General features: G+C 27.8%; 1 protein-coding gene across 1 annotated transcript in view; it reads left to right on the top strand.

The window, feature by feature from the left end:
• Positions 1-23,891, top strand: part of LOC107442360 (uncharacterized) — a 65,557-nt gene extending 41,666 nt beyond the window's left edge. The window contains exons 7-10 of the mRNA XM_016055910.3: positions 7,987-8,065; positions 9,046-9,202; positions 15,984-16,137; positions 23,197-23,891. Coding sequence (XP_015911396.2) covers positions 7,987-8,065; positions 9,046-9,202; positions 15,984-16,137; positions 23,197-23,381 — 575 coding nt within the window. The 3' untranslated portion in view covers positions 23,382-23,891. The remainder of the gene's footprint in view (positions 1-7,986; positions 8,066-9,045; positions 9,203-15,983; positions 16,138-23,196) is intronic.
• The last annotated feature ends 3,508 nt before the right edge of the window (positions 23,892-27,399 follow it).

Here is a 27,399-nt window from a genome sequence, read left to right as displayed (position 1 = left end):
AACAATTTATTTAAATGTATTTTACCATATTTAAACAAAGCAGTCAAATATCCATAAATAAAATGGAATTTAAATTGTTAACTGTGAGAAAAACCGTTTATTAACCACTTTCATCTAATACCGTTAAACAACCGGAACTTTATCGCACCAACTAGGCCCACCTAATGAACCCGCTTAGTTCCTTGCAGTTTGTTAAAGCATATTATAGCCGAAAAGGCTTATCTGTTAATCTCATGACCGATAGAATGATGGTTCGAGTGCCAACGTCGGCATCACAATATTTCCTCCATTCCTTTCAATACATGAAGAGTTTCAAGCATTCTGCACCCTCTAGTTTGTCACCTTGGACAAATAGAAAAAGATACTCGCATTCACGCATAGATGGCAGCACCATAAACCCACTTAACATGAAAAGTCTAGTACTTCTCAGCTCTTACGATATGTGAAACAATCAAATAAACTAATTAAACACACATTCCACGGTTCATTTGATAAAACGCAATTAAAACATAACCTAACTCCAATGCTCATTACCTAATAAAAAGCGTAGCTCCAATGTCCGGTTAAATTCCTTTTTTACGGTTTTAAAATCATGCTACTAGTAAATGGTTAAAACACCGTATAGTTTTCTATTCATGTTTTTTTTAACCATACTAGTTATCGACGGTTTCAAAACCCTAAACGTAAAAAAAATGTTCCTTGCGGTAAAATTTACGGTTGATTGGATGGAGAGACTCTTGCCGGTTATTTTACCGTAATTCTAAAAGGAAAATTCTAACAATGTATCAGTGAACATAAGTGAAAAAAGAAATCAATCGCTTATACGTATTATCTTTTGGTCTAATAATCGGATATCGAGTGTTTAATTTCTATCTTAAGAGACCTCATTCCTTGCAGTTGAGCTCAACCGTACAAAGGGTGTATATGGAGGGGGGAAATATTAAATACGCATTTAATCATCTGCATTTACTTTTCAAAAATACACTAATGATAGTCATTCACTGTACTGTACACGGCAGTCTCGATTTTACCTCTTTCAACATCGAATTGAGCAATTAAATCCTCATGTAGAATAGTATAAAGAAATGCTGAACGAAATTTCGGTAATAAGTTTTTTTCTACATTTACACTTCATTAACCAAAGGTGAGGAATGTTGGTTATACTACAGCTATACGTCAACAAATCTCAAATTCACGGTATTTAGGCAATTAGAAAAGAAAATTATCTCACAATGCCAAAAATTGGAATACCAAAAGGAAAAGAATTATTAATGATTATTTTAAAAACATGGCTTTTTAAAAATGCATCATTTGAAACTGAACGTACTTTAACCTTCAAATAATATTCGTTGATGGTAATCTCCCAATTTTTTTTCCAAAGCTATAAAAAGGAGTTCTCACAACCTTCAACACTTCTACATCACAAATACCATATTACTGTTCTAAGGAAATAAAGAAATCTTGACAACGTCTCAAATTACATGGTTAGATGGTTTAACCCATGCACTTTATAACTATTTTTCTTTTCTGAAGCAAATAACTATTTGAAGTTATGCAAATTCTCTTAAGAAAACGAAATAATGAAGGTCTGAAAAAAATATTTAATGCCCGATTGAATAAGAACAATGACTAGACTAGCTCAACGAATAGTCTGAGAACATTTCAACGATTGTGACAAAACAGTTTTTTTTCTTTTTTTAAAACGCTCTGACCGAACATTTTAGACTTATTGCAGCACATCAATTTCACAATTTATTAGGAAATGCAACAAATCATAAAACGAGCACGAGTACGCAGTCATCACCGGAAATCTAATCCGGGAAACCTGTTTGCCGGATTAGAAGCAGAAACACTAACCCTCATACCATCCTGTCATATAGGTTTGACATATTTAACCTTTAATACAAACATTGAAGATATCTAAGAATGCACTGAGATGACACTGAGTGAGAAAGCAATTTCGTCAAGTGTTTGAGAGTTCACAGTTTGTCAAAAAGCACGTGATTTCATGACGAAATAATAATCATAAAAAATGAGAGGATCGTATCAGAGAATTATTACTTAATAAACATCTGAACATTTTATTAGGTTTGGGGTTCGATAAAATACCTTTACAATATTAGAAATATTAATACCTTTACAAAATTAAACTCACTGTGTTATAATTAAAACCTACTGGATTATTATGCGTTCTTTTGAATATAGTTGGAAAAATATCAAGGGAAACTGGGAAAAATATCAAGGGAAACTGGGAAAAATATCAAGTTTTAAAAAAAAAATAAAAAAAATAAAATGGTTGCATTTATGCTTGAGCCTTCTACTTTCATTTGCATTCAAAAACTTTCATAATTTTACAGGAGGTCTAACAGAAACTAAAAGCCCCTCAGACGCTAAGACATTGATTCTCAACCACTGTGTCGCTGCACTTTTGTGTGCCGCCGAACTCTTAAAATGTGCCGCCAAATATTAGAAATGATATAATTTATAATGCTTTTTTTTTTTAATTATGAGTAAAGTTTAAATTAAAGAAAAGTGTATATATATACATGCATATATACTTTCTATAATTTTTCCACGCTTTAACAGCGTGAACATTTTTGTCGGCGATTGTATTGTCTCTGACAATCTTAAAATAAGATGGAAGTGTTTAAATTGTATATGACACAATTTTAAATAATGTTGTAAGAGTTAATCATTAAAGTAAGCTATGCAATTAATAAACAAATTAACAAAGGATAGCTAAAAAAACAAATATATAAAAAACAAATTAACAGAGGATAACTAACAAAAATTAAGCTAACAATTAATCATTAGCAAAAAAACGAGTTAACAAGAAATCACAAAAAAATAACAGTTAATAATTATAGAAAAAAAGCTAACAGTTAATAACTAGCAAAAAAATAAATAACTGTTAATAAATACTGTCATTAATCCCTTAATAAATGTGCTTTTGTAGTACATATTATTTTATTTCACATTCAAAATTATTATCGCAAACTATTTAACACAGTGTAAAATAGGTAATTAAACAACCTTTAATCTAATTTTTTTTATTGTGTGCCGTCAAATTTCGAAATCGTTAAAAGTGTGCCGCAACAAAAAAAAAGGTTGAGAATCACTGCGCTAAGACAAAGTCGCATCTACACTTCTAAACCAAAAATCTTCAAGGCACCTTTAAATTATCGGAAAAGCTTCATGATAATATTTTAAAAGAAGAATACATTTTTTTCAATGATGACTGGCTCAAAAATAAATCACAGTTTCATCAATATTTTTTATTTCTAATTAGCATTAGCTGGCATTTTATTAAGACGCGATTCTCAAGAATTTAGCAAGATGTTGAACAAGAGTTAAAAAAAAGCTAGGCACCGTGAAGAATCATAAGCTCTGAGAAAATTGCTTTGATAGGTCAATGTCATACATAACATTAGATCTCATGTTGCTATATAATTGCATAATTTATTCAATAGATGAAACAACACTGATCCCTGACTTCCTGAATGCTTAGTACATCATTAATGCACAAGCATTGTGTTGTTAAAATTCTTGACAGGTCCTTTCACTTTGTTCATTGTCGTCACCGTTTTTCAGATTCTGTCGTGAAATAAAATATTTGTGCCTCTGGACTTGAAAGCTACCATTAATTCATTTTTTAAAATATACTTTTGCATTCTTTTTTATTTATATACTCACGGGAAATTTTCTGTTTGATCCCATTAGTTTCTTTTACTCATTGATTACAAAAGACTGCTTCAGTAATTGATTGCATAACTCTTTAGAAAATCAATATTGTGCAAATGCATGTAAACTCTGTTAAGAAAAACCCCGTAAAAGTTACGGATTTAAACTGGCAGTTTGGTTGCGAAAAACAGTAAAGCTTACGAAGTACATCTGTAGCCTCAGTGGTTTTTTTTTTTTTTTTTTTTTATCATACAAGAACAAGTCTGTTTCGTAAAAATTAGGAAGAAAACTAGAAGTCTAAATGGTTTTTTAAAATACCAAAATAAGTTTTTTCTGTAAAAATTACAAATTAAATCTGAAGTTACAATAGAATTTTACCTGGTGGGAACAAGTTTACTCTGTAAAAATTATGTAGTAAATCTGTACTCGTAACAGATACCGCGGTAGGTGCAAGCCGGGAGTAGAATTCGTATCGATTAGGCATCGCCGGGATTCGAATCTTGATCCCCTCTTTGGGGGTAGGCGAGCGCTCTACCCCCTGAGGCACGGCAGCTCAAACGTTTTAATAAGAAGAAAAGTCAGAGATTGTTTTTACTTTAAAAGTCTTATATACTCAAAAGTCTTATACATTCAAATAATATTTAAGTATCAAAGCGTTAAAAACTTAAGTGACCCACCTTGTTGCTATTTGCAACTTATCAAAAAGTTATATCTAAAGAAAACTAATAATCACAGTTTTATTTATGCGATGCAAAAAAAAAAAAAAAAACACTAAATAATTGCAGGAAATTAAGAGCAAAGAATAAAAAATAATCTTAAAATAAATCAAGAAAATATTAAGTTATCGTACGGTAAACAAAATTAAATAACAAAAGCTAGAATTTGAACTGATGGTTTTAATGCGTTTATGATTAGGTTGAAAAGCAGTTAAAAACCGTTTTGTTAACTAAGCAGTTTTATACCGTCAAATTTACAGAGAATGTTCGGAAAAAAACTTGGTATTTTTTAACAGCTAAGCAAATATAAGAATTAAGTATCAAATTTTATTTAATCATTTGTATAGATTATAGTTTCAGTATTTCAACGGTTTTCTTAATTCGAATTTCATAAAAATTTTACAAAGTATTGGAATATGTTATTTATAATAAAAATAAATTTTAAATTATGTGCAAAACCATTTATGTCTGAATTTATATTTTGTGGTCTGTAAACAATGGAAAATATTGAGAAATAAGGTCATGCAGGGTAATTTGATGATAAAAGCAAATTTTTTACCCTTATTGTTGCTAGATTGCTATATCCAAAAAATATTTTAAAAAAGTTTAGCACATTTAAGTTATTATATCATAGAATTTTATTTATCACGTAATTTTATTTATCATATAAATTCATTTATCATGGAATTTTACATTACAATCGTCCAGAACACATTAAAATCTGTTTTAAGAAAAAAAAATTGCTCATTTTTAGTAACATCTCTTCAGCGTGTATTTAAAATTTTTAACAATGAGGGTGGGTTTAAGTCATGCACTAAAAATGATCTAAAATGCATATAAATCTTTGAAAATTTTTATAATAGTAAAAAATATTTATTTATTTGAGAGTCGAAAGATTAATTAGCCTCTGATGGTGATTTTCCTCAATTTATGAGATAAAACTAATTATAAACAATACTAGTTAATCCAGCTAAATTAACTAAAGTAACTTAAAAGACATTTTGAATATCAACGATTATTGGTTTCCTTTATTTCCTAAATAAATATTCCGCCAATTCAATAAATTTAATTAAATTTTTTTAATGCTGCACAACATTACTTAATACAGTCTTCGAAAATATTCATTATATATTTTATTAAAAATTGCTTGAAAAATAATGCTTTCTAATATATGAAACTGTATTAACTTTAAATGCCGTTTTGAATTCAATACATAAATTTAAGTCTGATTAAAGATTAAACTTTTTTAATTATTTGAAAATTGTTTGACAAAAGCAATTTTAAGAAACAATGTAGTTTCTAATTAAAGAAATGTTATCTAAATGTGACTTAGAGCTCTTATTGTATGTATAAAAATAATTTTTTTTTAAATATAAAAAATTATTGAACATATGGTAAGGAACATCCGTCTATCTATTCATGAAATAACTATAAAACTCTCATAAAAAGTTTTAACGGTCACTCACCGGGAATCACACAGTAAGCATGTTTACAAACAGTTTATTTGTTTACTGACAGCAAAGTTATTTCTCTTTATATATGCATCACTAAACAAAGTATTTCTAATAAAAAATACGCTTTAAAGTTGTTTCTTCTTACTTTCCAAAAAACAAAGCCTCTAATTCAAGTTCAAAGTCAAGACATAAAATAAAACACAATCTTTTCTTACATATTCTTTTTAAAAAGAAACTGAACATTTTAAGTTGTATTTTAAATGGAGCATAATAGCTTCGACAGCCTCAAAGATTTTAACAATAGCTCTATTCTACCTATATTGATGAAAATGTTTATTCAAAAATTGCTAAGGCGTATCCCAAACACTGTAATCCATTCTTTGTTTGTAATCCTTTCTCTTCATATAAAAAAAAAGAAGAAAGGACTTTTTTTAAAGTTTCCTATAAATCAAGTAGTGTTTCTTTTTTTTTTTCACTTCAGTTTATTGTACAGTTTGCGGAGATTAAATGAATCGTGAAGCAAGTTACATAAAAGTGATTATAAAAAAATCTCTACGGTGGTTTGTCTTTTTCATTAAATTTTTATTATTCTTAAATAATTACCCTCGCTTCTTTTTTTATTTTATTTTAGAAATTCCTTTTAAATGAACTATCTCTTAATGATTAGGAACAAAAAAAAATCTGTTATCCAAATCAGTATTTAATGTAACTTTCGGTTTCGAAACAATAAAAGGTGAAAAACCTTATCTTGAATAGATGACAGAGCCATCAACCAAATCAACCGCTAAGGAGAAAGTATTGGGAATGTTTTTTCTCTGTTCAAGCGGCAGCTGCTTTTCACACATCAGTTCACGACCTTTTTTGACGGTTAAAGTTAGAAAACTATCTTTAAAACCGACGGATGAAGTCTAGATGAAGAGTATCTGATCGTGTTGGCCGTGACAATGAAAAAATAACCAGTTTTGTAACTTTTTTTAAAGACTGATGCTGGTCCTTTTATCATTCAACAAAGCAATCCTTTTGTTCAACCAAAAATACCGTTCAATTTCTTTTCGTGTATAATTTGTAACCTCATAAATTTACTCTACATTTAATAAATCATGTGTCGTGTTATCGTGAATGCTGTTATGTTAATTAGTCCCACAGTTCTGTTTTTTAAATAAATGAAAGAGTCGTGATAATTTACTGCTAATAATTAACACTGAGAAACAAAAGAATTGGTCATCTTAATTTCTCTATTAAGGATAAGTATTTTTATTCTCCTAAATTAGAGCTTTCTTAATAATATATCATAAAGTTTTCTTTTGTGAAAAAAATTAATAATTCTAAAAAAATTCAATTTTTTTTAACAAAAAAAAAAATAGTTTATTAATTCTAGTTTGGTAGGCTAATTTTCTGAAAAAAATTTAAGGAGGAACCAGAATTTAAAAAAAGCTCCCTTCGGTTAATTGGTTAATTAGAACTTTCTTCGAAAATAAAGCAAAAAATAATAAATGAAATAATGTGGAAAAATAAATAAAAAAGAATGCAACGCTTTAATATCATCATTAAAACATGGATAGGCATTAATACTCGGATTTTTTTTCTCTCATTTATATAGCTGCGTTTAGTTATGATTAATTGAGCAATTCGATTTCCCCATAATTTTCCTTAACCATTTGTAGCCTAATTTTTTTTTCTAGTTTTCCATGTGTAAAAATTTGCAGTCACAAAATTGCGTTCGGTTACTCTGGTTAGTAGGCTTCATAAATTTTCACTAGTTATCTGTTAATTTATTAACGTTGTCAAAAATTGAACAAAATATATATTTTGTTTAATTTTTGAGAGTGTTAATAAATTAACAGATAAGATGAGAAGATTTTTTTTTCTCTTAATAGCTTTTATTTAAGTTTCTATAGCTTTTATCAATGGTTTCAGATCTAAATATAAAGTTCTGTGTTACTAGTACTCAATGATGGGCATAAATCCTTCACTTTTTCTAAATATTAATAAATAAATATTAAAAATTTTTATCCTTTTCTTAAAAAACTACACATTCTGTAGCAAAAAATCATTTTAAATTTCCAAACTACTAAATTCTAGATGAAATGATGTTTGTTTCAATTTCTGTACTGACTTAATCATTCATTTTTCAGGGGGTTTTGATATTTTGGTTAGCGATTGCCATGCTCACAATGGAGCTGGGAAACGATTGCAACTCATTGATGAAAATGGGTAAGTTTACAATTCGCATTTTTTTAATATATATATATTATTTGTTTTTTTTTTTTTTTTTGATTGAAAAAAAATAAAGGACTAAAGAACAATTTTGTCCATGCTAAAAGAAGAACGATGTTGGAAAAGCATGGTTTTCAGATAAATGCTATTAAATTTTGAAGATTAGTAAGTACTGTAGGTTTCTCAACTCTTTTTGGAAGTTTGTAATACTTCCAAAAATTACAATTTAAAAAAAATTCTAATATAGAATTCGATTTTTGGAAACATCCATTATAGTGTTCCGCCTTAAAGCTTTATTAGTGCTAAAATCAAGTCAGATGATAAACAATTCTTATTACTTTAATTTCATTTACGTTAGTTTTTGAAAATGAAATTGAAAATGAAAGAAAAAAATTAGCCAAAAATTACACTATAAAAATATTACGAAAGCAAATTGCAATTTCAAATCGATGATTTTAAATTTTCATATAAAAAAAACGCATGCTCTTATACGTGTTGTGTTTATATTTCATAATCAATGTTGAACAGCAGTCCTATATTTGGGTTTATAACTACCTATGTTTAACTCCATATCCTTATAATTTTAAAACCAACCGAGAATGCAACGGAACACCTGGATCAAGCATTTATACAAACTAGGATTTTTCGGTGGAACTAATTCGCATGTGGAAGATGGAGAGGAAAACCACGCAAACCTCCAACGGTTAGCTTAACAGCAGGGAAATTCTAATCAATGATTCGTTTCCCTCTGAAGATATTGTACGTCAAAATTGCGGTTGTTGCGAGTTGGGAGCAGAATTCGTATCATCCAGAATTTGCTGTAATTCGAGCCTGGTTCATCTTATGGAAAAGCAAGCACTCTGTTCCTTGATTCTCTACGACTCCCTTATACATGCTATAAGGAACTTAGATAGCAACATACGTTTTAAAAAATTTTAATATGTATTAAATTATATGAATTTTTTTTTTACTTCCAGATGTGTAGCACACGAAAAATTAATTGAGCCTTTCAAAGGTGTTACGAATGCTGCAAATCAAGTTACATTGTATGCTCTTCTAAAAACCTTTAGATTTACTGGCAGTAGAGCATTATATTTAGAATGCGATGTGCATATGTGTCATGGAGCCTGTCCTGTAAGTACTGAGATTTTATTTTTAAAGACATTTTTATATTCTTAATTTTTTTCGCGAGCAAAATTACATTAGTTATATTACCGATAATTTAGGCAGACATCGAACATATGATTTTAGTATGCCCTTAAATCCGCAATTGTTTTAATCCCCAAAACAATCATCTGGTTTTAAACTTTATTGAAAAAAACTGTGATTCATTTTATAAATAATAAAGTTTTAATTACTAATTCTTATGCTAGAAATGGTTTTCTGAAACTTCTTTACGTTCTCAACTATATACTTAACACGAGATTTTTCAACAGTTTCGAAGTTGTATAAAAATTGATTAGGGAATTATGTTAGAATGTAGAAGGTGCTAACAGTAATGAAAGTTTCGGTCAGCTCTGTTTTTTTTTTAATAAATATTTTTATGGACGAAGAGTTTTGATTACCGGCTACGCATTTTATTAAGTCCACACGTCTATCTAACTTCCCTGCCATACAAATCACCTTATAATAAAAAGTTACGTTAGTAATTATATTTCTTAACTGTATGAATATGAGAGAGCAAAAAAAAATTCAAAAAAAATAAATAAATAAATAAAAAAATAAAAAATAAATGAAAAATAAAATAAATTTATTAATTAAATAAATAAATAAATGATAAAAATTTTTTTTTTGTTTCTTTAATGAATTTTTCCGTAAATCCCTAACTTTCGCAAACTTTAAATTTAATTAATTTATTAATTTTATAATTATAAATAAATTAAAGACATTACTTAAACCATAAAATATAAATATAACTTGAACAATATGCTATTTATAATAATTTGATAATCTTTATTTAGTTATAAGTTTTATCTAAAATTACGAAATAAATTTTTTATATAATTGAATTTTAAAGATCAATATTTTTCTGCCTAATCTATTTTTTAAAAAAATACTTTTATGGACAGCTAGTTTCGATTCCCAACTTTTCATTTAATAAAGTTTGGGCACGTAAAGCAAACTTCCGTAGGTACAAATTACTATAAAATCACTATAATTACTGTGAATGTATTTCTAGGAAATACATAACTGTGTATTTCCTATACTAACTGTGCGACTGTGATCGCGAGAGAGATATTTTAATAAACTCTACAGCAATTATTTCCGCACATTTGACTAATTTAAACACAATTCATTTTATAATTTTAAATAAATGATAAATTAATAAAAACATACATAATTATAATACAAAATTAAAACGTGAAAATAGAATAACTTATTCAAATTTGTTTATGTAAACATTATACTTGAGAAAATTTAGTTAAATTTGAATTTTATGTAAATCCATATTAAGTTTCTACAATTGCTTCAAGCAAAAAACTTTAAAATGCCGAAAAAAATGTGAACAATATAAAATTAGGAAAGTAATCTATCTGAAAGCTTGGCTTTTAATTCATATCAGCAAATATGAAATAATAGAGAGCTTGAATAATTTTAATGAACAGTGAATTTAAATAAAATATTATAGTGTTAAATATATTACAAAAATGTATTGTATATATTTTAATTTCTGTTAAAATATTAAGTTAATACTAAATATCAATGACTGATTGAGTGAAATAATATATATATATATATATATATATATACTATATATNTTGCTCTTCTATTGAACGGGACAACTCAGGCAAGACACCTTTCAGCTCGAGCAGTCAGTAGCTTGTGACGGCTGCAAGTTTGACGCTGAGAAACGTTTTTCTGCTTGGTAGTCCACTCTCTGCATACATTAACAAATGCTGCTCTCAAAAAACTTCACAAGAGCAGCCGTTTTGCTGACAAGGGTTCCGACGTTTCGAGCGCCTACAATCATTTTGCATTCAAACTCAGTTAAGTCACGTTTTTTGCTCATATCTTCACGTGTAACTCAGTGCAATTGATGGTTCAATTGCTTTGAATTCCCTTTTTGAAGCTATCTCGCACTCTAGTGTATATATAGTACACTCTCTCTCTCTCTCGCTATATATATATATATATATAGAGAGAGAGAGAGAGAGAGATAGATATAGATATATTGTTTGATTCTTTAACAATTTCTAAAATATATATCATACTAAAGCAATTGGAAATTTTAAGTAAGATTTTATATTTTTATCACGTGTCTTTCTTAATTAGCAGAAAAAACAAAAAAAAAATGCAACATTCTGTTATTTTCCTTGGTAAAGGAATTCAAAATATTTTATTTATTTCTTAAAAGTTTGATATTTCAAAGTCAAGTTTATAACTGCTGTTAATAATGCTTAAATTATTATTTCTTGGAAATTTTTTCTGAAAATGTTGATCTTCAAAAAAGAATACCATGCTCTTTTTGGAAGGGTCGCTAGTATATCATACTGATTAAAGATTATAGGCGTTATCAAAAAACGGCTCAATGTACCGTGATAAAACGGAAAACCCCACTAATAATTAAACAAACCACTGAATAAAAGAGCAGTTATTTTTAAAATCAAACTATAAATATTAATTAAAATGGATACTCGCTCTAAAAAAGTAAACAACCTTGATAGTGGACAGCACCGTTGTAGTAAATTAAATAAAAAAGCGAACCTAACAACCAATTAAAAAAAAATTGACCAAACCAATATTAGCCAATTTTTTTCAAGGACAGACAATATTAATATGAAAAATGTGTTTTTTTGGACACAATATTTGGTGGAGCGTAGAAAACAATTTAAGTAGAAAAATGCTAAGTACTTCATTTAATGTCTCCCGCAAACTTGTTTTTCGCGGCAAAGCAAAAAGAGGGGTAATTATTTGCGTTCGTTTCCCCTAACAAAAATCCACTTTAATGGCCTTTTCTTAATGATAACTACAGGGGAGACTGAATTTGAGTGCTCATGTAGCGACAAGATTTTTTTTACATTTTTGATGCAGCACAACGACATCACGAATCATTCTCTCTAATTAGCAGATACAGGAATTCAAATTACTAATATCTTTATAAAGGGGAGAAAAAAACAACAGTTATAATTACAATTCTTCAGTTCAATATACTTTTTCTCCAGCAGGTCTATCTTTTCTTTAACTTTTGTTTGCCTGTACCCTTTTGCAGTTTAAATGATAATTATACATTTTTTGGTTCGATTGTTGCAAAGTATATATTTCTTCACTTACATACATACAGAACTCTTTTTTTTTCCGAAAACAAAATGCTGTCTTTTTACCGCCCAAGTAGGGCACTAGTTAGTATCTTGACTGTTAAGCAATTATGCAGTTATTTAAATTGAGTCTTTCTTAATAACCCAATTTTAGTTTTTCCCAGTTCAAGTTCCATGAAAAATATTTGCATAAACAATGCTCTTAGATTGTTATTTCAAAAATTTTATGGGGAAAAAAATAGAACAAAATTTCTTGAATATCAGCCTAAGCGATACAGTTTTTTTTTATTATACATTACATTATAATTGATTTAAACTTTATGGCGTAATTATAAAAGTAAATAAGTATATCATTTTTAATGAAATTTATTTTGTTTTTTAAATTCAAATTTTATTCATGAAAAATTAAAATTATATATATATATGNTATAGCTATATATATATATATTTAATTTTAATTATTCATGAATAAAATTTGAATTTAAAAAACAAAATAAATTTCATTAAAAAATGATTAACTAAAGAATTCGTATATTGAGAAAAAATTCAAATATTTTATGCATCAAAAAAAAAAAAAGAATTGAAAAACGGGAGAAAAATGCTATAAATAATTAAATTCGATACTGATTGAACTATTTTTTATTAATGGGGTATACAATTTTCTGCCTAATGCTAAAACAAAAAGTTTGACATAAATTATTCGTTTAGTATTTGAGAATCACACTTTAGAAAAGATTATATCTAGAAAAGCTTATACTTCAGAAATGCCAGCCACAGCTGGGAATCGAATTTAGCTCACCTCTTTAGGAGGCAAAGGCTCCATCCCCTGAGCCACCGCGCCTCATGCAATAGTATATTACAGTACAATTGAAGAAACTGACCGTTTAACTCAAGCAAGGAATCGGATTTACGCAATGCTTATAGGGTTCCACAAAAAGTTTAAGAAACCCTGCTCTAAACAAATCTTTTCCTTTTTTTTAAAAAAAAAAAAAATTAATTTTTTTTTTATTATTTCAAGTTCTACAAGGAAGTGAAGATTTCTTTTTGATTTTTATCCATACTTTTAGATAAATAGAGGAAAATAATAAAAAAATATACTTTGAAGCATCACTTATCTTACAGCCGATTATTTGTTATATCTTTTATTTTTGTTGAATATAACAGGTATATGTATATATTGTATATAAGGATGCGATGGTTTAAGTCTTCCGACTCTATAGTTATCTCATTATCGAGACGATCAACATACGTTGAGACATCCAATCAGAAAAAGTAGTCATAACGCTGAGTTATACACACCCAGTGGTTAAACTAAAGATAAAAACGAAAAGTGAACAAAAACAACTCATTTAAAATCACGTTCTCGTGGTTGATGTTTCAATGTCTTCAACTACGATACGATACCACCCACGATTCCGAAAATTATTCTGCTCAATCAAATGTAACATCGTAAAAATAAGTAGAGAATAAAAAAGCAAAATTCCATCCCCCCTCTTTGCTCAACGCAATAAATAAACGTTACTAATATTTTGAGTAAACGAATATTTCGAGTAACGGGTGGAAAGAAAATTTATCAAAGAAAATGTAATACATTTGATTACAAATCCACTCTATAGACGAAGAAAAATATCATGCTACTAGTGAACTGTAAAAATTTGTTTTTTCAAAACTCTATAAAACATGATGAACAGCTTTGTTTTTTGATGAACAGCTCCTTGAATGGTGTAGGGCAGAATCAGTTAATACTGGAATTTTTAAATTTTAATAATTCTTTTTAAAAATTATTTATGCGAAGGATTTTTAGGATATACCAGTTTTCGCAGATAGTCGTTTTTTTTTAAATAAATTCAGTCTTTTACAAAATCACCAGAAAATTGTTAATAACAAACTATTCAATAAAATAAAAAATTTAAATATATGTGTCAAGAAAAGTTTTTTCCCCATATTTATAATAGTGAATGGCTTATGTACAAGTTTAGTCTATGCAGAATAACTATAGGAAAACGTGTGGATGCATTCAGAAATAGCAGTTTATGAATTGGGTTCAAAATGCTTAGATGTAGAGTGCAGAACAGAACAAGAATTGTATGAATCTATTATGATGAGGAATCGAACACTATGTAATTTTGTTTCGGTGCATAGAATGATGAAATGAAATGAGTAGGTAGATCAAATATAACTGAGGATCAAATATTATCGAATATAACTTTTAATAGCAGCAAACAACGGCATATTTTTAATGTTTGTCCGAGGGGGTTATCGATTATCTCCTTCTAATATATCTATCTATCTATCTATCTATCTATCTATATATATACATATATATATATCAGCAACCCCCTCCCAGCCGGCCACGGTAAAATTATTAAATGTGACAGGTCCGCGGTAATAAAAAGGTTGGGGAACACTGGCCTAGATAACCTAACNTATATATACATAAGTTTAAAAAAATGAAGAAATATGGAAAATAATAAAAAATAATGACAAGAGAAGAAAAATTATTAAAATTATTTTTTATTATTTATTATTCTAAACAATATATATATTAATAATCCGAAAAACATAAAAAAGAAAAGATATAATCTCATCATCAGCTCACACGATTATATCCGCAAAATGGAGTGCTTTCTAATATTGTATCAATATATCCAAAGCAAAATATATCAATACAATAGTGTGAGGAGCATTAATATATATATAAAATATGCAATGGCTTGTGTTGATTCCATTATATTCTGAGTCGTGGATCCAATTTTCCCATAATTTAAGTAATGAGTTTATTTTCAATTTTAAGCCTTCAAAATTTCACTGAAATCAATTTTAATTCTCTCTCTGTAGAATGAAAATTCCATATCTTATTACTGAAAGTTTAATACGAAAAAGACTAGAGAGATTTAACTATTTACAAAATATACAAGTAGTCGAAGCTCCTTCAAATCTCTTTACATCTTCGTTTTCAAAAGACGAGTGCGCACTTATTTTCACATTCAACATATGGTTCTTATCTTTTTCAAGTCATGTGATCCATAATATCCAGACTTCTTTGTTAGGATTGACACAGTATGAAGTAATCGTAATAAAATATTATTAAAATCTCAAAATATTTATTAAAATACATGATATTTCGACTTCAAAAAGACATTTTATTACGCAGCACAAGGATTTATCTTACTATTGGTCGAATTTTTTTAGATAGCGGAACTTTTGTGAGTCAAGTATCCAAATGTGTAATTTATTCACGGAAAATACGTTTTTGTGTTACTCTTAGTACATGAAAATCCAACAGTTCGAATGCAAATGTTCCACTTTTATTTTTTTCGTACGACATAATATAATGTAGAAATATGTAAAAATAATAATAATTAAATTTTTTAGAAAACTTTGCAAATGAGAAGTATTAAACCACCATTCCTCTCTAGTATTTTTTCTTCACGTCCTTTTGAAATATCATTTCGAAAATGAATTTTGAAAATTTCCAATGGTTCTACTAATCATACACTCATCGCTGCTAAACTTATTAACACGATGAAAGTGTACTCTTCACGACTGACTGTATACAACAATATTTATACTTTTTCAATTACCTACAATGTTTATATTTTTTATTATTCTTTTTGGTTTTATTCCACACTTATTAATCTATATATTATCAAATTTAGCCTCAAAAATGTTATTGGAAACGTAATCTAGTTAAAAGATCTGCTGAAGATACATCTGATAAGAATGGAATAATTTCTGAAAGTATCAGTCTTTTCCAAGCATTAGAAGTGCAGCAGCAAGACGTCAACTCACCTTTTCTTCTTCAATCCAAAAGTAAGTGTCTTAACTTAATTTTTCTTCTTTTCTACTCGTCAAATTGTGAAGATTTTAAGGTGTTTTTCTACACAAACAAAAGGGCACTTTAGGAAAGCAGAGAAGTTAATGACCCATTAACTCGTAAAATACTTCTTCAGTAACACGAATATCAATGTTATTGAATAAAAGAAAATAAATAGCAATACATGCCTTTTAATTTTCTAGTAATAAAACACGAAATCCAAAAGAGCTTGGCTAATATATTTTTTTCGGGTTACTTTTATTAATCACGTCTGGTAATTGGATGGTAGATTAAGTAGCAACCTGTTAAAGTATCAAGATTTATATTCTAATAAAAAAAGGGTTCCATTATTTTTTTTCCCGTTTTTTTTCTTCTAGAAAACATAGAAACTAAGAAAATCTATATTTATTAGAGCTAAGTTAGAGTTATAGGTATCGTATGTAAGTGATGTCGGCACCCGTACATTGCAACACTAGAAGCCCTATAGGAGTTTTATGACTTAATTATATCAAAATCATAAAGATCTAAATCATAAACATGTCGATCATAAAAATATATCTCCTAATCGTTGACGAGAAAGATAACCTTTATTGCATTATTTTATTACTAAAAGTACTATTAATCATAAGTAAAATGTGATTTATTAAAAAAAAATTTCTTCTTAAAAAAGCTAATATGATAATTTTGAAATACTGTTACGATAACGAATTTTTTTTAAAAAAATTAAGGGATATTAGAGTTTAATACAAGTTGTTCTTTGTTAGAAAATTTGAGAAGCAAAACCTCTTTTATAATGTTTTGAACCCCCTTCGTAACTCAAGCAAGAGTGGGTGAGTTTCCGCTTTTGGAGTTCGCTCTTAATTTCTCGAATATAAAGTAAACAATCGTTTGACAGTCGTCTTTTCAAGCGATCCAGCTCATAGTTTTCAAGTGACGTCATTTCGTTACTTAATAATAACTCTTTTATCAATATTTTAAATAATTCTATCAGTAAAACAAACTACAATAAAATAAGTTAAAGTCTTAAAGAATAATTAAATATAATTTGCGACTTTTTAGAAACTTATGGAACAGTACTAACTGATTCTGGTTTGATCATTATGTTTAAAAGGCATTTATCAAATTCTCAATATTAAAATATGTATATCACATGAAATTGATATATTTTGATGAAAAAGTATACACTAAAAAATACAGTCGTTGCAGTGTTGGAAAATATCTTGTATTAAAATGAAAAATTTATTTTCAAAATATTTCAATTCAACATAAAACCGTTTGTTTATAATAAAAAGAGAATGATGGAATATCTCTACTCTTCTCTTAAAGTTAAAACCAAATAAACTTTTTTGTTTGTTTTCGAACGGCAATATCAGATAGTCTTGGGACGAGCTCCAAATATTCAAAACCAGGAAAAGTTTTTTTATTTTTAATAATACTTTCATAGTTATAAGGCTAGAAAAAAAGGCGTCCTTGGCGGGACGGGAGGCGGTGGGTCATGACACCCTTAATAATTAGAATTCTCAAAAAGTTTCCCGCAATATTTCAGACAAACAAAGAAAATTTTCAAGAATCATTGTCTATTTAAATTCGTCTAAGTATTAAAAACATGAAAGAGATAAATATAATTAATCTTTCCACACATACTCAGCAGATTTAAGAATTTTTTTTCTGTTGTGCGAAACTTAGAGAACTATTGAGAATGTGTACTTTAATTTCTTTCCCCCTCAAAAACGAGGTACCTGCGATGCCTATGGTTAGAAACTAGTGTTTGTATAAACGAGTTAGTTTTGTGGTAAAAAAAAGCGTGAAGAAATATTATTTTTAATAAGAATATAAGAGTTAGATAAAACAGAATTAACTTGAGTCAACATTTATATTTTCATTTACAGATATTTTTATATTTATTCTTGATAATAAGAAAAATATTTTGAAAATGTTAGAAATAAGGTTTACGTCTAATTTAAACTATCAGATTAATCGTACCATATTGCATTAATCAACTATGTGTTTATATATAAAATATTATTTTTAATACACTTTCTTAATACAGTTTTTTCAATACATTTTGGCATTTAAAATAACTGTTGTACTTATCTTATTTCAAAGAAATTCGAAAAATAAGTATTCAATTGTTGTTAACGGTATCACCCAGAGAGCATCATTACTGGATTTGCAACAAAAATGCGACAGTCACTGAGACTCATTTGTGAAGTCACATGTGACCTCTGCGACATGTGGGTCTTTGAAATGAACTATAAAAAAAGGTAACTATATGTCTGCCTTTGGGAACGTCGCATTTTAACGTCACGCAGACGTCAATACGAGACCACAATGAGACATATAGTTGTCGCAGTGACCTTACCGTGCGACTAAGATGTGACATATTCATGTTGCAACTTAGTCACACGGAAACCCTACTGAGACGTAAATGTCACAATTTTGTCACGCTGTGACTCTATTGAGACGTGAATATGTCATATCTTCGTCACACAGTGACCTAGTTGAGACGTGAATAAGCTACAGTTTTGCCCCACCGTGACCCTATAGAATTGAGAATTCATCACGTCACACGATAATGAATGTAACAATTAAATGACCCCCCCCCCCATTATGGTCTCATGTTGACGTCGGAGGGACATCGAAATGTGAGATGTCACCAAAGGCGGACATAGTAACCTTTTTAGACACATGCATCGACGTCATCGAAGTCACATGTGACTTTACAATCGAGTTCTCGTAACTGTCACATTTTTGTTGCAATCTAGGGTGTTACCGGGGCGGATACTGAATATTAATTGCATAACAAATTTTAAAATTTTTATTTTTAAAGCATTCTGCGCATTTATTTTATTTTTAAAGCATTCCAATTTGAACTCATTTAAGAATTTTTACATTGAGTTTAAACTCTAGAATTTCATTTTTTTCAATTTTTTAATTTTTTATTTTCAATTATTTTAATTGTTGCTACACATATTTATTTCTGAAATATACTACGTAGCTTACGAAAGCATCACTAAGCACATTATGATTCTGAATAGAAATAAAAAATGAAAAAATATTAATTAATTTTAACAAGAAATTAGCATTAATAAAGCGAGCGCTACCATATTTTACTTTCTAAACACCGCTTTTAAAAATATGTAAATTTCAAACAGTTATTTGGGTTTATAGGGCTTACAATACACAATAAAATAGACTTACAATATTTTAAAATTGTGACTATACGATATAGATTTCAATAACTAGTTAGCGTAGTTCATTTTGAAAAATCAGTAACGATGATGCTAAACATTTATTTATTTATAATAACATTAAATAAATAATTGTGTTTTGTGAGAATTGTAAACTGAACCATAAAATAATTTTGGAATGACCCAGTATACATTTGCTTTTAAAAAAACAAGATTTTGAATGAAAACGAAACATTTTAGTTTTAAACGAAGTATTTTAGTTTTTTAACTTTTCAAAAATGTTTGTATTCAGTGAAAAAAAGATTAAATATTAAAAAAAAAATTTGGACAAAAATTATTTACTTCACAAAATTAATCAATCTAAATTAGAAAATAAAAACCATTACAAAATATTGTCGATTAGGGTGCATTATATTAAAAAAAGAAAAAACAAAAAACAAAAAAAGCGATCAAAATGGAATAACATTGACTTAGCAAATCGAAAACAAACGCCTAAAAATATTAGAAAACAAAAGAACCTTTAAAGAAAGAAATTAAATAGATTTAAATCTATAAAATCTTTCGATTAAATCTATAATAATAGATTTAATCGAAAGTGAATTCAAAATGTATCAATTTTCCTTAATCATCAATCTTAAGACACTATAACTTATTCTAATTAAATCACATTACAACATTAAATCACAAATTTTTAATGTATTCTCTAATATAAGAGCTAATACGCAAAGACATCAAAAATAAGTAGAGCTTACCTCTTTTTTATGACTTTCCCTTTTTGTTGCGTGATCGAACAAAATGGAACTTGCGAAGTTGAGAAATCACTTTTTGTTTTTAAAATAACCATCACGAAAGTTCAAAATTTCTTCAAATCGCAGGCTTGGAATATATTGACTATTAACCAAATCATAAAAGGACCGAAACTTCACCGAGTTTAAATACAACATTTTCCACAAAAGAGATCACATTTTTGAAATATTCAATTTTTGGTGACATCATCGTTGCTAAAATTATCATATTAATTCTTCGTTTATATATTTAAACGAATAATGTTAAAAGAGACTACGACTTTTTAAAGATCTGGCATAGAATATCCAATTGTCCGTCTTTCTTCACCAAATAATACGTTAAAACTAAGAAACTTAACATCAAAAATCAACAGCATAGCTTGCAAATAACATTTAATGTAAGTAATAAAAGCTTTTATAAAGTTGAAGTAAATCGTTTTCAACGAATTAAACAAAAATCAACAAATTTTAATTTCGTAACATATATATTTTACTGACGAATATACGTTAAATTTTAAATTATAGCATCATAGCACTGGTCAATATAGCTTCCTTAATTTGAGCCACTCATTAAAAGAAAAAAAAACATGATGACGATTAAAAAATTACAGCAGCTGTAGTTCACGTTTGATTTAAAATCGTTTGCTTTTTTCGAACAAATATCAATCAGATCTTAATTCTTTTGAATGATTTTCACCAACTGACAATCTCTCCATTTACATTTTTATAAGTTGCAAAATTAAATTTAAGATTTTACACTAATTATTATTTGTATTTTTAAATTATCGAATATTTAAGAAACCTAAAAGTGTCTGAGCACAAGATATACTTCAATGCAAAGCGCTACATATTCCATTGAATTTTTGTCTTCATTTTTTCCTGAAAATAAATCTTTGAGTGCAAATAATATCAATATTAATCCAAATCTACGCAAAATAGAATAAAGCATTTTATTCAAATTTAAAAGATTACAAAAATGCTTAGTTTATGTTTTTCTTTGCTCACAAACTTTTTCTACCTCTGCAATAATATTTTTTAATAAAATAAATCTTATCAACGTTTGTGGCCATAACAGTTGTACAGATTTTGAAATTTTTAATATGAATATTAAAGAAAATGTAAGTATATTCATCTATTTTAAAAACAAAATGAAAATGAAATATTAAAATAGATTTAGTTAAATATTGTTCGGTAATTTAGGCAAAGAGTACAATAACATTAAAAAAAAAAAATTCTGGCACTGTTTTTTTTTTTTTTTTTTTTTTTTTTTTTTTTTTTTTTTTTTTTNACGGAAATTTTTTTTTCTTCATAATCATATTGAGAGGCTTTTGGAGCCATTTAAAAAAGATCACATGCGAATGTAATTGTTGTGACTATTCATGACTATTGTCAGTCACATATTTAATTTTAAGAGATTGCATAAAACTGCTTACAAGACTTTCAAGTAACTGGCCTAACTTTAGTGAAACAGATCTTAAGAAATACCCTAACTTTAGAAAGACAAGTCGTGAAATGGTTCTCATGTGACTTTCAGGGGATCAAAGTTGCAAAAAAGTTTTTTGGAGACTTTAGTACCAGTAAAGTATATTTGTGACTACTAAGTGACATAAGTCACAATAAATAGTCATGGTGACTTTCATGAGATATCACAAAACATAATTACATTAAAGTCACATTATGATCTCCGTGGGACAATTATAACAATTCACCTGCGACTGTGACCATTTATGGCTTTTTTATGACGTCGTTGCGACAATCTGTGCAGTTGTAGCATTAAAAACCAACCCAGGAAAAAATTCAGCACATCACGAAAATATCTTGCAAAAAATGGTAAGGGACGGTTTATCTTTGCAACAATTTAAAATTCACCTATCTAAAATAAAATGACCGACTTTAATGCTTGATTTCAAATTTCAACAGGAAAAAAAATATCCAGCATAACTAAAAACTTTTCCATTGCAAAACACTAAAAGAATAATTAAAACGTGATAATATCTATTATAATAATTTTTAAAATAATATAATGAGCATCCTGCGGGCTTTTATGATGTTTATTTATGATGTTCTTTATGATGATGTTATGACTTTTATGATGTTCTGATATTAATAATTAATAAAATATTGTCTGATATTAATAAAAAATTTCTGCCCTTATTAATTAGTATATTTGAGGTCACCCCCTCCCCCCTCGAGCTATTAAGATTAACTATAGAACGTGCAAATTCGGTCATTAAATCAAAAGTTATTAAGAGTGGTCCGTTTTTTTTTCTTTTTTGCGCACTGTACACTTAAAGCTGAAACATTTTCTTCTTTTTAATATAACTTGAAGTTTGAAAATTAAAAAAAAAAATCGTTTGATTTCAATATATGAAGATATATGGGGGTTTTAATATATTACGAGAAAACCGATTTTCCTGATTCAGCCTATCAGTATTTTTTTACACTGTTACAGATGATATTTTGATTAATAATTTTACTGTCGACGTTTCTAATAATACGTACTTTTTTCGTCATGATTTCCTCGGAAAAATTTAGGAAATTCTAGACATGTTAGAAAAGTTAAATAAATTGTTTAACAAAAACATTAATTAATTTAAAAAAAAACATAACTGTAGATAATTTAATATCTTGTAAAAAAAAAAGGTTTTACGCATATTAAGTTATTCTTTTTCAACTAGAGTAGGATTTTGTTAATAATTAAATATTTCTATAAAACTTTTCAACGAAAAATAACATCAATAGTTAGCTACGCCCGATACTATTTATTGATTTAAGGTAAACAATTAAATAGCTTATTAGTATTGAAATGGTGCATTTTAATTTCTAAAATATTCATACTTAAATTACAAAAAATATAAAGTTAGCTCAGCGAATTAATCAAAATGTAGCTCAAATTTAATTCTAGAGCTTTTAAAAAAACTTTTATGATGTTTCTTAGAAAATTTAAATTTATGCTCAATGACATGGTTTCATTATTATTCACAATAATATTAATTGAAATGTTTAAATTGTATTAAATGTCTAATCAAATCTGTAATATTAATTTAATAAAACGTGTTTTTATTTTTTCTCAATTTAGATGGAACTGGGAATGAAGATAAGTTGTGTTTTCGAACAGATGGCTTTGCAGCTGCAACCTTTGGAATAGTGTTATTGTTGCTAATTTCCATTCTTGTGGGCAGTTGCTTTTATTGCCGAATGAATCGACTGAAAGTCATCATTAATAAAGGCACTTTTTCCAGTGACAATCACTATCCTTTATAAAAATAGTGACCGATTTCATTAATCGATTCACGTAATTAGTACATCACGTGAAACACTATTTTGTTCCTATTTGTTGCCATGGACAATGGGAAACATACATTATTCCATATATTGCTGGTCTTTATATGAGACATTGTTAATAAGCTTTTTTTTTAAAAAAACAATTGTTATTTTCCCTCAGTTCTGGCCTAACATTTTTTACTCAAAGGCTTAAGAGTGGTTTTCCAGCTAGGCTTATCTCTGCATATTTCTTGAGATTATTTTGTATATATATATTTCTTCTTCGTACTACGTAAACTTGTATATTAAATAACTTTTGTCGATAATCAGAGCCATATTTTACCATTTCCTGAAAGAAAAATGTTTTTAAACAAATAACGACTAGGCGAAGAGAAAGTTTTTCCGCAATCGTTACACTTTATAAATAAATTTAGAATCTTTGCAGAAAATGAAGAAAGAACAGCATAAAAAATAATATTTAAACAATGGAAAAAAACTCTTTGCAGAAAATGAAGAAAGAACAGTATAAAAAATAATATATAAACAATGGGAAAAAAATACACTTACGAAATTTGACGNAGAAAGTTTTTCCGCAATCGTTACACTTTATAAATAAATTTAGAATCTTTGCAGAAAATGAAGAAAGAACAGCATAAAAAATAATATTTAAACAATGGGGAAAAAAATACACTTACGAAATTTGACGATTCACTCGTAAAGTAAACGAGATTAAAATTATGAAAATCAGTTTGAAGAAACAAAGAAACTCAGAAGAAACAAAGGAGTTTAAAGAAGATCGTTTAAAACACCTTCAAGTTTCCACCGGTAATCAGACAGATTTTAATCCCGCTTTCCTCGCTTGTGATTCAATAGCATTTTCTATTTATTTTTGTCTTATGAATTTGCTACTCCCAACGTGTATATTTTAACTTACTTATTGATAAGGTTTTGAAAAGATATATATCAAGACTGGTGATTAAGGGACACAGAAAAAAACTGATAAACGAGGTAAAAATAATGATAAACGTTGTGTATTGATTTATTGTCATTTGAGTAAAATATTTAATAAGCTACTAACAAATATGCCAATTCAATTAAAATAATTAATTTGTGATTTTTAATGGTGCCAAAAGTTACAGAACTTTTCATTGTTTTAGAATTTATGTTTCCTTATAAATAAGGCAAAAAAAAACCTCCAGATCTCTGAAATGCTCAATGATATTTCCTAGCGAAAAAAAATAATTTTTTTTTCCAGCAAGGCTATACCAACTCCACATATTTATTAATTTAATTTATTCATTGTGCACAGGTATACAAAAAATAAATAAACGGACAACCCATAATAACTCTTGATCTAACGATCGCATCTTCACGTTCTAGGAATCAATCTTAATGGTTCGAGGGAATGACCACAATTATGCTAATTAATTAGTGTAGACGATATTTTAAGTTAAGAAATCAGACACAAATTTTTTTTTCTCTGAATAAACATACTTTTTTTCCCCGAAGAATTCAGATTTCTGACTCTCAAAATATAGGGGGTAGACACAATCTGGGAAATATGGTTCCAATACTTTGGTCAGCAGAGCTGTCTAGAGTTTAGACTCTTAAATGTTAATTTTACTTTTAGCGTATTTCGCCAAATCTCGAGAACTTTTTTAACCTAATTAAAAAACTTCTGCAAACAATTATAAAATTCGTTTTTCCAGAGATAATTCCATGCAATAAATAGCTTTCAGTAAACTTTTATTAATTTAATTAACAATATTCGGAAAAATTTTAAACTAAATGATATACAATTTTTGACAACATTTTAAACAATGTAATTTTACATGGTAAAATACAGAATGTGAGCGAAATCAGTCTAATAGTTCTTCAGAAATCGAATTTTAAAAATAAAACTTTTTAACCATTCGATTTCTAAGGAACTATTCGTCTGATTTCGCTCACATTCTGTATTTTGCTATTTAAAATTGCATTCTTTGAAACGTTGTAAATATTGTATATCATACAATTCAAAATGTTTCCACTAATATTTAATAAAATAATAAATATTTACTAAAGGTTATAATTTGTATAAGCGAATTTTATAATTGTGTGCAAAATTTTTTCAATTCACTTTAAGAAGTTCGAGATATGCTGAAAAACGCAAAAAGTAAAATTAACATTAAGGGATTTTAACATTGGACAACTCTGCTGACCAAACTATTGGGACCATATTTCTCAGATTGCGGCTACCCCTTATATTTTGGGGCTCAGAAATTCGAATTCGTCGAAATAAAGGCGTATTCATTCAGTGAAGGCACACTTTTGTGTCTGATTTCTAACTCAAAATATTGACAGCACAAATTAACATATTTGAGAATCTTTAAGATTGAGTCCTAGAACGAGAAGATCCAATCATTGGATCAAGAGTTATTCAGGATGCTTCGTTTGTTGTTGTGCGCACTGTACAGAGTGGCATTTCCCAAATTGAAACATTTAGAGGTTAGAGGTCGAACTTCAATGAATCTATAAAGGAGACAATTTCCTTAGAATAAGTAAAGAATTATTTAATGTATTCTAAATTTAGCTATTGCTTTTTTAATCTTTTTTTAACTTCAAGCTCAATGGTTAACATCATTTACATTTAATCACTTCAATTTTAAAGAAAATTCCATTTCATTTTTTTTCTAGTCTGAAGATCGTAATTCATTCTGTTTGGAAAACTTTTTCATTTATCATCCAAACAGATGGCAGCTATCATTTTTTCCCCCAGAAAAATCGTAACATTCTCTTGTGCATTTTAGTGGCTAAATAATATCAATCAAATTGTTATTTTCTTCTATATTTGTAAAATCAAAATTTCTTAAGTAAACTACTTGAAAGCTGATATTAATTTCAGTGTTCGATAATAAGATAAATAAAAACTGAGATTCTTAATCATCAAAATTTTCTATGGGAGAGTCAAGTGATTTCATTTCACAAAAAAAAAAAAACAGCTTCAAATATGATTATTTTAGATAGTAGAGCATCATGACCAAAATTTTTCATTTTTTATGCCATTTTGTTTTTTTACTAAAAATAAGAAAAAAAAGCTTCAAATATGATTATTTTAGATAGTAGAGCATCATGAATAAACTCTCATTTTTTTTGCCTTTTTATTTTTTCACTAAAAAAAGGGAGGAAAAAAAAAGCTTCAAATATGATCATCTTAGATAGTAGAGCATCATGAATAATCTTTTTCATTTTTTACTCTGCTTTTTCACAAAAAAAAAGAAGCTTCAATATGATTATTTTAGATAGTAGAGCATCATGACCACACCTTTTTTTTTTTTTTTTTAATATTTTTTACTCTATTTCGTTTCTGTGTACTGGTGATTTTCATGTCATCAACTGTGATTTTTGTATACCTTTGTATTTCTTTTGATAAATAAAAAGGGTATGCTAGAAGAATGGTTTCTGTTCTTTTTTTCTTTCTTTTTTTAACTATTTTAGACATATAAATAAGAAAAAATATTTTAATTCCTTAATACTGATTAATTTTGTTTTTCGGAAAAAATGCTGTTAAATGCATCGGTATATTTCGAAAACATTTATATGCGATAATATTATATTGATTATATGCATGATAAATTATATTAGAAAATATCAAATTTCATCAAATATAGTGTTTCATCTTCTATAGTGTACCATGTATCAGATATGATAGTCATAATACAGGAAAAACACGCTTTTCAGAATTAATCTAATTTATTTATACTGTTTTGTTTGTTCTAGGCAACACAAAAAAATCAAACTTCTTAATAATAAAAAAAAACCTCGACGGACATAATAAAAGTTTAAACAATGCTGAGAAAAATAAAAAAAACGAACATCTAAAGTACTATTTTTACAAATGAATAAAAAGTTTTTCCAGAAAATAAAATTTTATTAAAAGATCCTTACGTTACACAATTCCATTGTTCAACAGTATTACAAATTTTCAACGTTTTTCTAGGCATATCTCTTACAAAAATAATGCTATTGAAAAATGCAC

The sequence above is a fragment of the Parasteatoda tepidariorum genome, chromosome X1, assembly GCF_043381705.1.
Source record: "Parasteatoda tepidariorum isolate YZ-2023 chromosome X1, CAS_Ptep_4.0, whole genome shotgun sequence".
In the NCBI taxonomy this organism is placed as follows: Eukaryota; Metazoa; Arthropoda; class Arachnida; order Araneae; family Theridiidae; genus Parasteatoda; species Parasteatoda tepidariorum.
This window is presented reverse-complemented; position numbering and strand designations above follow the sequence as displayed.